This window comes from Xenopus laevis, chromosome 6L, assembly GCF_017654675.1.
Source record: "Xenopus laevis strain J_2021 chromosome 6L, Xenopus_laevis_v10.1, whole genome shotgun sequence".
Taxonomy (NCBI): domain Eukaryota; kingdom Metazoa; phylum Chordata; class Amphibia; order Anura; family Pipidae; genus Xenopus; species Xenopus laevis.
Window position 1 is genome coordinate 64,353,019 of NC_054381.1, and position 12,946 is coordinate 64,365,964.

Below are 12,946 nucleotides of genomic sequence, written 5' to 3' on the forward strand. Positions count from 1 at the left end.
AATAAAAATTACACTGATTTTGTAATCATAGAATTTAGAATTATATTGTATATAGGCTTATATTAAGGTGGAGACAGAAAAAGGCAATTATTTTTTCCTTTACAACCCCTTTAATGTCAGTAAGACTTTTGCGAACACGTTGTACAAGTACCTCTGAATCAGTGAAGAAGTTATATAGGAGAACATCATCAAATTCCAAACCTTTGGCCTCGTAAATTGTCAGAACCAAAGCCAAACTCAACTCTTCTGGGATCTTCTCTTTGGCACTTTCATTTTTTACCAGAATCACCTAAAACAGTGAAACAGGTTTAACTATAACATGCTAAGGTTCATGTTATTCTACATAGAAAGTAAAGATAATAATATTTAGACCACCCACAGTGCACAAGGAAATACAGATTACCTGACAACCACTCCAAATTTCAGTGCTACTATTATGACCACTGCATGCAGATTACTGTAAAGCTGGTGTCGGTGCTTAGAACTTTCATAAATATGCAACTCAATGTGTTTGCGCTAAATTATAGTTATGATAATGTGCACTGATGCTCCACCAGAATTATATTACTCTTAGAACTATAGGTGTACACCTTATATCTTAATGAGAGAGACATGTTTTATTATGTTAAGGGGGTAATATCATTATTTGCTAAGAACTTCTTTACATGTCTATAAGGAAAAGTTATATGGTTTAGTAGCTTAAACAAACCAACATTTCATATGAATGTGTGTATTAAAAATGTGTGCATAGTCTGAACTTTTGTTCTGCAAAGAATTAACTTTGTATTTGAAAAACGTGTCATTTTTCATAGGGCTTTTGGAACAGGTCGTGACTATATAAGCTCTGAACACTAAAGACGGGCAAGTCTTTATTAGATGACTGATAGCAAACATATTTATGAAAGAAGTCATCCATAAAAACCACAGTACAATGGGGACAGGATAGGTCAGCCATGCTGGGCTGTGGGTGGTATGATGTGACTATCATCGAGAGTACAAATGTAAATCAGAATTTAAATCTATCGTAACACTGCTCCACTGCCCAGTCTTATGTAACAGATTGAGTGTTGAGGCTATGCTCGGCTGGGGGGGATATTTTAAAAAAAAAATACAGTATGATACAGACACACATATTATCATAGATAGGAAAGCATCATTTTAATTGGTTGTTCACCTTCCAACACTTTGTTTGAGATAGTTCACCATTTCTGGAAAAACTATCTATTTTGTAATTTTCTAATTTGAGACAATTGATACAACTTCTTTAATGCATGAAATGCATAACAAATTTCCATTTATTTATTTGATGAACATTATAATACTTTTTTTTTATTTGCATAATGTCAACATTAAAGAGAGCAAGCACAGGAAGAGCACATAAATTACTTGGGGATATCCCGTGGCTGGAATTGAACCTAAAACCACAGAGTTGCAAGGCAGCTGTAATAGCCACACTGCCACCATGCAATGTTCTTGTTCTAGATTAAAATGTTTTGTTGATAATTTCAAATGATGGTAGATGTACTAATCTAAGTAATAATTAAGACAAGATGAAACAAAAGTGCACATTCATCATTATAAGAGTTTGAGCAAGTTTAATAGTAATGTATAAATGAACCTGATGAGCTCCAAATTCTATTGGCTGTGCTTTTCTCTTGTTGCCACGCAATAATATAGCCAAGTCACTGACACTGCAGGACTCCAGAACAGTTGGTTTTGGCCCATCAAACAAGCCACAATCGCGTGGGAGTCGATCAAATGATTCAGGAAAGAAATACTGCAGCAAATCAACAACACCAGAAGCAAGGTGGAGAATCCCTAAGAAATACAAATACAACTGTTAAAACATGCGAATTGATAACTGTATTTCAAATATAAAAAGGTTTCACTGACTATCTAGGCTTTGTCTTACTAGTTTTAAGACTTGACACATTTAGGGGCTGATTCACTAACTTCGAGTGAAGGATTCGAAGGTAAAAAACTTCGAATTTTGAAGGTTTTTTGGGCTACTTCGACCATCGAATGGGCTACTTCGACCTTCGACTACGAATCGAAGTATTCGAACTAAAAATCGTTCGACTATTCGACCATTCGATAGTCAAAGTACTGTCTCTTTAAAAAAAACTTCGACCCCCTAGTTCGCCATCTAAAAGCTACCGAAGTCAATGTTAGCCTGTGGGGAAGGTCCCCATAGGCTTGGCTAACTTTTTTTTTTCGTATTAAAACTTTTTATTAGTTTTCTGACATAACTCAAAAACACGGATATGCACATTTCCATAGGCTAACTTTTTTTGATCGAAGGATATTCCTTCGATCGTTGGATTAAAATCCTTCGAATCGTTCGATCCAAAGATTTTATAGTTCGATCGAAGGAATTATCCTTTGATCGTTCGATCGAACTATCTGAGCTAAATCCTTCGACTTCGATATTCGAAGCCGAAGGATTTTAATTCCTAGTCGAATATCGAGGGTTAATTAACCCTCGATATTCGACCCTTACAGTTACAGTTAGGCCTATAAATCTTTGGACAGACACAACTTTTTTCCAATTTTGGTTCTGTACGTTACCACAATGAATTTTAAATGCAGTTGAACTGCATAGAAAAATACAATTTAGAGGGTGCACACCCTATATTATTTTGTGGGGTGTTTATTCCATGGAGACCGCCCAAATATAATCTCCTTAAAGGGATACTGTCATGGGAAAAAAAAAAATTTCAAAATGAATCAGTTAATAGTGCTGTTCCAGCAGAATTCTGCACTAAAATCCATTTCTCAAAAGAGCAAACAGATTTTTTTATTTTCAATTTTGAAATCTGACATGGGGCTAGACATTTTATCAATTACCCAGCTGTCCCATGTCATGTGACTTGTGCCTGTACTTCAGGAGAGAAATGCTTTCTGGCAGGCTGCTGTTTTTCCTTCTCAATGTAACTGAATGTGTCTCAGTGGGACATGGGTTTTTACTATTGAGTGTTAGATCTAACAGGCAGCTGTTATCTTGTGTTAGGGAGTTGTTATCTGGTTACCTTCCCATTGTTCTTTTGTTTGGCTGCTGGGGGGGAAAAGGGAGGGGGGTGATATCACTCCAACTTGCAGTACAGCAGTAAAGGGTGATTGAAGTTTATCAGAGCACAAGTCACATGACTTGGGGCAGCTGGGAAATTGACAAAATGTCTAGCCCCATGTCAAATTTCAAAATTGAATATAAAAAAATCTGTTTGCTCTTTTGAGAAATGGATTTCAGTGCAGAATTCTGCTGACAGTATCCCTTTAAGCTTCAATCAAATATATAACATAAGGATAGCACACCCAATTTTTAAAAAGGCAAAAATTTATTCCATCAGAAAATTACACACTTACATATCAGCTTTGGCCCAATAGTGGCCCAACGTGTTTTGACCATATGAGTGGTCTTCATCAGGGGCAAAATCCATAAATTACAAAAAAGAGATAAAAAGGCTGCCTTTATCTTTTTTCTGTGTGTAATTTTCTGATGGAATAAATTTTTGCCTATTTAAAAATTGGGTGTGCTATCCTTATGTTATATATGCAGTTGAACTGCAGACTTTCAGCTTTAATTCAGTGGGTTGAACAAAAAGATTGCATAAAAATGTGAGGAATTAATCACTTAATTTCAGGGCTCAAAGGTAATTAGACAAATTAAAAAACTGAAAATAAACAGTTCATTTCTAATACTTGATTGAAAACCCTTTGCTGGCAATGACAGCCTGAAGTCTTGAACTCATGGACATCACCCGATTCTGGGTTTCCTCCTTTTTAATGCTCTGCCAGGTCTTTACTGCAGCGGCTTTCAGTTGCTGTTTGTTTGTGGACCTTTCTGTCCGAAGTTTAGTCTTCAACAAGTGAAATGCATGTTCAATTGGGTTCAGATCAGGTGACTGACTTGGCCATTCAAGGATATTCCACTTCTTTGCTTTAATAAACTCCTGGGTTGCTTTGGCTGTATGTTTTATGAAACGCCTCCCAATCAATTTGACTGCATTTAGCTGGATTTAAGCAGACAGTATGTCTCTGAACAACTCAATATTAATGCTGCTTCTGTCCTGTGTCACATCATGGATAAACATTAGTGTCCCAGTGCCACTGGCAGCCATGCACACCAAAACCATCATACTGCCTCTGTCATGTTTTATAGATAATGTGGTATGCTTTGGATCATGAGCTGTTCTCCATACTTTTTTCTTTATGGTAGGCTTGGATAACGATACACCTACCTCCTGGAGAGTGGTGTTCACTTGTTTGGCTGTTGTGAAGGGGTTTCTCTTCATCATCGAAATGATTCTGCAATCATCCACCACTGTTGTCTTCTGTGGACGTTTTGCATTGCTGAGTTCACCAGTGCTTTCTTTCTTTCTCAGGATATACCAAACTGTAGATTTTGCCACTCCTAATATTGTAGCAATTTCTTGGATGGGTTTTTTCTGTTTTTGCAGTTTCAGGATGGCTTGTTTCATCTGCATGGAGAGCTCCTTTGGCCACATGTAGTCTGTTCACAGCACAATTTTCCACATATAAGCACCCCCCCTCAAATAAACTTTTATCTGTTTCATTGATAATGACATAACGAAGGAATTGTAGCTTTCAGAAAATTCGTTCAGTCACCTTTATAAAGGATCCTTGTGATCCGAAACATGTCGTGATTCAATAAATAATTATATGCGGCAGAGACTGCGTGTTATGTGCTCCATCCATACCTATGTTTGCTGATAACGAAGGAATTGCCCACACCTGCCCATGAAATAGCTTTGAGTCAATGGTCCAATTACTTTTGAGCCCCTGAAATGAAGTGATTATGTTAAAAAAAGGCTTTAGTTCCTCACATTTTTTATGCAATCTTTTTGTTCAACCCACTGAATTAAAGCGGAAAGTCTGCAGTTCAACTGCATCTGAGTTGTTTCATTTAAAATTCATTGTGGTAATGTACAGAACCAGTATTAGAAAAAAGTTGTCTCTGTCCAAAGATTTATGGATCTAACTGTATATAGTACTGATAGTTGCCCTGGAACTGGACGTCTGTCACAGAGCCATAAATGCTTCTATGCAGCAAAATAAAAAAGTTAATTGCCTAAGCACCGCTTTCAGTTGTGTAGGCTACAATCCGGATAGCTTCCATAAACATAGATAAAGAGAGTGAAAAAGCACACCATACTGCATATACTGTACTTGCAGCATGGAACATGGGACCTTCACTAGCTGCAGCCAGAGTCCAAAGCTTTTAGATACAACAGAACTGTTATTGTTAAACCAGGGATATAAGAGAAATTTCAGTAACTGCCTTCTTCCTTCCAGAGTTGTTCTTACGAATTAGTAAGACGTAATATGAAGCAATGATAGAGATCCTAAACATAACTTAACTAAACAATAAGCTGATATATTTTCATGACAAGGAGTGTTCACTGAACTTGTTTAAGCAGTAATAGCATCCCTTTATGCAGTTAGCATAAAGGGAAGAGGAAGACAGTGCTACAACCATTTGTCATAGTGTGACCAAAAAACATGATATTTGTGGGGGAATTAAGTAATAGGTACTACATTAGCTGGGTATATTAATCATTGCAAAAACAAAAATTAGCATTTACTGGTCTCTATGAGTTACAATAATGAAAGCAAACATCACTCTGTTTACTATAATAGACTACAAGACCTGAAGCAAAATTTTCACCCATGTCTATATTATATATATTTGATATTATATATCCTTACTTCCAAATATAAAGTTATACAAGTAACCTGGTGCTAGTCCACTGCCCTAACCCACACTGGAGCTTCTTTACAAACACTGGACAGTAAGAAGTGGTAATCAATCAAATGCTTGCGTTCATTATTCTACCTTCAGCTTAGACTAGTTGCTATCGGTTACTACCCAAGTGTAAATTTGCCCAGTGTTGATGAGACCCAATGTGAGATTGCTATAACCTATTATAATTCTCGCTTAGTTTGAGCAAACGTTTTTTACTTTCTGGAAGTATCAGATACATAATGATGCCATAGATAAAATGGAAACCATAAAAAGAAAGCAGTCGGAAATAGGGGTTAACTATTACTTAAATAACAAAAGTAGCACACTTACAAAAGTAGTTTTGCTTACCTGAATGGGATCTGTAATTTTGATATAGTTGATAGATGCGTTTTGGTTTTCTAACAAAACATTTTTTTCTGTCACTTTTCGCATTCTTGTTTGCATAATAGAACAAAGACCGTAGGTCACTGAAACGGAATGAAACCCCCTTCATTATGCTCTGTGCTGTATCTCCAGTAAGAAACATTGAATTGGGATCATTAATGCATCTCATCAGCAGAGAAAGCTCTGCTTGTGTGAAGTCCTGAATCTCATCTCCATAGAGCTCATGAATGGACCATGGCAAGTCTTCAAGTTTTGATAATTGGCAAGATAAATGGTATAAAACATCCTCTTCATCAAAGTACCCTTTTTTTGACTTTATTTGCTCATACATGGAGAAAAGGTGATATATTTCCTTGCGATCTTCTTGAAAGTTGGGGGCTCTTTTCTTGCCTAGTTTATAGTACTCATCCTCTGTAAGTTTACCCTGATGACAGCTAAGAGCTTCAAAAGATCCTTTTAAAAATGACTTTATCTCTTTCCAAACTAATGCTGCATTATAAGTAGTTTTTCCCTTCACCATTTGTGGCCACAGTTCACCGGCAAATAATTCAAAGGTTACAAACACTCGAGGGTCCCTCTCTTTCAGTTCACAGACTGTTTCCTCTTTCTCATTATCTAGTTCACCATCGTCTTCATCATAGTCTCTCATCAAGTCTGGAATATCAATTTCATCTGAAGAAGACCAGCCAATGATGCTCCTCTTGAGACTTCCATCTTCATTTCTGGGGAAAAATGGATCAGACATTGAAGCATCTAATAGCAACAAAAGTTGCTGAGAAGTGACAAACAAGGGAAAGTGCTCATCTTTTAGGTCTTGCAGCCTGTAAATATTTGATTCGGCTGGTCTGAAATGATTTGTTGCTTTTGTAGACTTACTCAGCTCACAAAAATTTCTTTGTACCTCCTGACAAAGCACATGGTTTTTGGTAATAAAAATAGGATGAAAGTGCTCTAATTTGCAAGGATCTTTTTCATCTTCATACTCTGATAATGTTTCATCTGTATTGAGTGAATCTTGTTCCAATGATATCTGCTCTTCCTCTGTGCTATCCATTTCTTCAGTATCTGTAGTGTCTTCATCTTCTGTGTCACCGTTTTCAACATTTTCATCAAAATTTCTTCTTTGCCATGTTTGTTTCACAAGCCAGGGGCCACCAATTAATTCTGCCTTTTCCCAATAAGAGTGGAACTTTTTCCAAAGACGATACAGACAGCAAGTTGTCTTGCCTGTTCCACTTCGTCCAATTAATATTATTGCTTCCATTGGTTTTGGATTAAGATCAATAACTGCATATTCCAATTCACCAACGCGAAAAGGATATTCAACTCGTGTACTGATGTTGTTTAAAATATTAAGGGCCATGTCTGTACTGAAACTATGGAATTTCATTATACTGTATTCTGTTTCTGCAGCACTTGCTGGAGGAAAATAATTTGGTATGACATGAATCATATTAGTTTCCAGTTCAATGTCTTCAACAAAGCAAAGTGGAACACGCTTTTCTACATTTGAGAATAAATGTGACTTAGTGATGCCTTTAAGTTTTTTTCTTAATATACAGGTCAACCCTCGATTGTAAGCATGACATATGACATCAATAGCACTACTGAGTTTGCAATGATCAAGCACAATGTCCCATATTCTTATGATTTCAGTGTAAACTCTTCCTGTTTTATTTGAGGCATTGGAAGATGATTCATCCCCCATAATTGTTTCAGGCTTCTCACTGCAACGTGGTGAAAAATCAATAGCAAGTTCCCAGAGCATCCTTGCACCTTTGTCCAGTTTCACTTCAAAGAGCTTTATATCACACTTTAAGTACTTCAGCTGTTTGTGAAGGCTACGTGTCCATTCCCCATTTCCAAGCTTCTGGATAGAGAGTATTATTTTATTTTTCATATACTGTGGTACAGCTTTACTCCCTAATTTTTTCAGAGCTTCAGGTGCACATTCAATTTCCCATGTCATATTACCAAAGTCAGTCTTTGAAATATCTAAGTCATCCTCCAGCAAGTTAGATTCATGTTCATTGTCATCAAACTCAGTCACATAATTTACAGCCTGCTCGTCTTCACAAAAATCCTCACTTTGTGACTGGGTATCATTTGAGCACAAAGAAATCAAATTGTCCTTTGTTGTTGAAGAAACAGTAGACGTGAGAATTCTAGATTCTGTGGGTGCCCTTGTAAAATCCATACCCTTTATTAAATCTTGGATGGCTTGAGAAAGAATGTCTTTGGCAGTCATTGGTTTGATTGTGTTTACCATATTTAGTACTGGTGGATTAACTAAAACTTGCTTGTCAACATTTATATCTGTCTCTGCACTAGAAATATCAGAATTTTCTATAGCAGCTAAAGGAGGGGATGACTTTGTTTGCAGTTTTGTCTGTGGCTTATTCCCATTTGAAGAGGTCTTTTTAGGTTTTAAAGAAGTGCAAGGTAGATCTTGCTTGTTTTTCTTACTGGCTTCATTCCATGCAATGTAATGGGCATCTTTATCCTTGATCCTGTGTCTAGCATCCTTGCCCAATTTATTTTTTATTGTAAGTTTTATATCAAACTTTGAAAGCAGCTCAATTACTGCCCGATACTGTTTTTGATATAGACTCTGAAAAACCATGTGCATTATTGTGTCCCCATTGGAATCTTGTATGTTGGGGTTTAAATAAGAGTATTCTAATGGTTCAGATGAGTATAAGTCAAGAAGATGCTTCATTATCATGATACCATAATCATCTAAAAGCAAACCAGAATATATTTAATTAATAACAATAAAAGTAGTGGTGCAAATACATTTTAATTGCTATAGTCCCCTAAGAGTGAACTGCATCACTTTTCTCAATCTATTGAATGGGAAAGGAGCTGCGCTGTGAAACAGTGCCTTTAGACAAGTAGTGCTTTAAAATTACTGAGAGATACTAGTAGTGAAAAGAGCTTTTGAAAAATTTTAGGGATGCACAGAATCCAGTATTTTAAGATTTGGCCGAATCCTGAATACTTGGTTGAATACCTAACCAAATCGGAACCCTCATTTGCATATGTAAATCAGGGAGAAGAGAACCACACATGCAGCTAAGACATTTTTGAATTCCTTTTTGGATCCGGTTCGGCCAAGCACTTCCGAATCCTGCTGAAAAAGGTTGAATCTTGGGCGAATTCCGAACCGATTCCTGGATTCAGTGTATCCCTAAATAATATGCCACTTTTTTCCAATACCATCCTTCAGACTAAATCCCACTGCACTTCCTCCCCTTAATTTTGGGAAAAAAATAGTGTGTGTGTGTGCTATTCATTTTAAACATTAAGTGACACCTTTAATAAAAATTTAAAAAATGGATATTTACAAATTCACATGTATTTTAGGGTATTACAGGCAATGATAAAGAAAGTATAATAAAGTGAGAAGATTCCTTGAAAAAGATAGCAAAAAACATGGAAACTGTAAATTCCTCGTCCTAGTCTTCCTGTCCAGGATTCAAACGGGGTTCGTTTTTCTCTTTAATGTATTGCATGTCCCTTAAGTTAACCAACTTAATCATGAGAATGTCACACTGAAAACTGACTTAAGCAAGAGACAGTATTTCAGTGGATCAGAAAAAGTGGAGAAAATATATAGCTGCAAAAAGGTTCTAAATCATCATATGTAATAGATTATATATAAATCCTGTTGTACAGAGCCTAAAGTGTTTATAAGTGTTTGAAAATGCCTTGTCATTGTCACCGCAGAACACACATATTCAAGTACCCATGGTCTGATGGGCAGATCAACAAATGTAGGGCAGAAGCATATTATTTTATGAATTGACATGAAACATTTAACTTTTTAGTTTCTGGCTCTTCAAAAAAAAAAAAGGTTTTTTGGCCCCTTAATTCTCAATTAGCTTATCTAATTCTTATCTTACTTATCTAAGTACTATTCAAGAAAAGCAACTAATTCTAACAAACTCACCTTTTCTGCACAAGGCAATGTAAGCTGCAGCATGCAGTGGGGTATCCCCTTGATTCAGGGAGATATTCTGTGGAGTTACACCTGCCTTCAACAATAAGTAAGCCAGTGCAAAGTCATTGTTCTTTAGACAAGTGCACATTGGTGGTTCACAGAGTGCTCCAACTCCATCTGGAGAGACTGTTAAGAGCAAAAATTAATCAAACATTTCAAAACTTCACAGACTACATAGTGAGTATATTAATATTTGTGAAACATAGGATGTTTGGATACAAAAGCTTCCAGAGAAACAGGAGAAAGCTGTGGGCTAAGATAGGTATTATACCCATAATTTGGGGTTGGGGTTATTTTCTCTGGAAAAAAAAAAGATGCTTGCGAGGGTACATGATTACTCTATACAAGTGCATTAGAAGGCATTAAAGACAGATAGCTGAGGATCTTTTTCCCATAAGAACGACCAATTCTCCAGAGGGCACCCATTTACATTAGAGGAACACAATTTAATTTAAAGCAGTGTAGGTGGTTCTTTATTGTGATATGGTTACAGATACTATTTATATTTGCGAGTGTATAGATAGGTCAGTATGAGTGTATGTAAATATGTGTACTTGAGTTCTTTTGGGGTTTAACTTAATGGATATATCCATTTCTGAAACACTTGAAGCTGAAATCCTAGACAAATGTATAAGCTTAACACTGTCAATGTTGGGTCAGGGTGCTCATGCCCCAGACCCTCGGCAAAGGTGAGTCAATCATGGAAAATTGTAGTTGTAGGCAGGCACCAGTCCGGAATACCTGAAAGTAGAATCCAGGAGCCCAATGTTTAAATAGTACAAAAATATTTATTTTATAAAATGTATTAAAGAATTACATGTTTTGTGTCACCAAGAGACACTTAATCACTTAATCTTTTATACATAATGTAAGATAAATATAGATCCTCATGGAGCTTGGCATACTTTGTGAACCAAACAAGAGTGCTGTAGGTAGTTAGAACATACAGAAAGTTTAACCCAAGACAAACATCATGACCAAGAATAACAGCTGTCTCTATGGAACAGTATCATACCAATATTTCAATAACTATTTACATCAGCTTTCACATAGGAAAATGTGTAATCTTTAAAAACAGACCTAATAAAGTAGTAAGGCAATTGCATTTAAATCACAATATACCTGTATTTTCTGCAATAAAAAGCTTAAGGCAGAATTGCACAATGATCAAGAAATTTGCTAATAATGGGCTACACACAAAAAGAACACCCAGAGGGACCACAATATGTACAGTGGAAAGGCTTCTCTTACCTCCTTGGTCTAATAACAATTTGACTAAAGGCAGACGAACTTCTGATTTACGACTTAGATGATGTACCACATGGCCAATGTTGATGTCAGGGAGTGGGCATCTTTTCAAAAGTCCTTTGCTTTCCCCTGCTGGTGTTCCATCGACAGCTCCAGTTAATAGTAACAGTACTTCCTGCCACCTCTGCTGCATTAGGAGCTGTGTGATTAGGTCTTGTACAACAGATTCTGGGATATCACAAACTAGGCCAGGTGGGATATCTATGAAGAAAGACACAAAGTGTCAAGTGTCACAATTAAAGTGTCATGTTACTAAAGGATAAGGCAACCCATTTTTGCAACTCTGTTCTATATATTACAGGAACTTTTCCTCTCCTTGATTACTAACTTATTTCAGTGATATAATGCTTACTTTAATCTGTTGCACCCAACATAATACAGTTCCACTCGAGCCGCCATATTATCTTCATCTTTACTTCAAATATGGCTATGAAGCAATGTCTGCACATGTGTGTAGAGTACCTGGTCAAATCTGAAAATTACCCGGACTGCTCTGAGCACGCTGCAGTCCCTGTTACTATGTACTGTGCAGAATCAACAGTCTTGGTCTTAGTGGAAAACAGTTCTAGACTGGGAGTTAAAATAGGAGAGTCCCCCACCAGCCCACTCCACAGTATCTTTAGCATCTTACAGCAGCCCCTCTGGCATTTGCCAGAACTCCCAATTGCCAGTCCGGGCCTGGTGGAAAACTTTAGTATGTGGAAAGTACTATAGCACTACACTAATATTTTAGAATGGCTATCAGTAATATTAGGAAATGGATTGTGAATCGAGAGTGCTAATGCTTAGCATACTTACATGCAATGTTATTTGGGGTTTCCTTGTCCTTTAACAACCACTTAACAGTCACTATAAATACACCACTTTGCAAATAAAGCAAATAAAGAGCAGGGTGCAAAGTGCAGATATTTGTAAATCTATTATAATTTGATTGCATTAATAGACAGTTGGCTTGTGGACCTGAAGCTTTGAATAACAAGTTAGTGATGGTATGCACTGTTGTTCAACCAAATTCGCTTCCATGCTTTTATACTACATATACTTCTATACTAGAAAACAGGCATATCCAGAGATATCTGTGGAATTTACAAATGAATGATTATACAAAAAAAATTGCAGCAATTCAGACAAATAAACACATAGATGAATAGTAAAACAATGTAATTTACCTTTGACGGTAGAGAGGATATGCAAAAAACTTTTAACTTTTTTGTGCTTTAAGAGGTTAGGTGCTGGTACACTCTCCTGCTTGCAAAAATACATAAATTGTTCCACGGCATTTTCAAGTGAAAGGGACATTTCCTCTTGAGGTGGCAGTTTTTGCTTCTCAGAAAGTGTTGCTAATGGGGTGGAAAAAAAATCAAAGTAGTATAGCTGTAAAGTTTAATAAAATTCCGAAAAATAGATAGAAAGAATAGAAATTCTTAATAATTGTTCCAACAATGTACATTAACTTTTAGCTCAAAGGAGGTATAAATATAAGACCC

At 36.5% G+C, this 12,946-nt stretch overlaps 1 protein-coding gene across 5 annotated transcripts in view; it reads right to left on the reverse strand.

The window, feature by feature from the left end:
* The window catches only part of trank1.L (tetratricopeptide repeat and ankyrin repeat containing 1 L homeolog), a 60,740-nt gene that overhangs the window by 19,916 nt on the left and 27,878 nt on the right, over positions 1-12,946 (reverse strand). For all 5 annotated transcript variants that reach the window (XM_041566122.1, XM_018267569.2, XM_041566123.1 and 2 more), the window contains 6 exons: positions 12,629-12,799; positions 11,403-11,660; positions 10,101-10,277; positions 6,113-8,887; positions 1,619-1,818; positions 152-289 (listed from right to left, as the gene is read on the reverse strand). In XM_041566122.1, the coding sequence (XP_041422056.1) occupies positions 152-289; positions 1,619-1,818; positions 6,113-8,887; positions 10,101-10,277; positions 11,403-11,660; positions 12,629-12,799 (3,719 nt within the window). The remainder of the gene's footprint in view (positions 1-151; positions 290-1,618; positions 1,819-6,112; positions 8,888-10,100; positions 10,278-11,402; positions 11,661-12,628; positions 12,800-12,946) is intronic.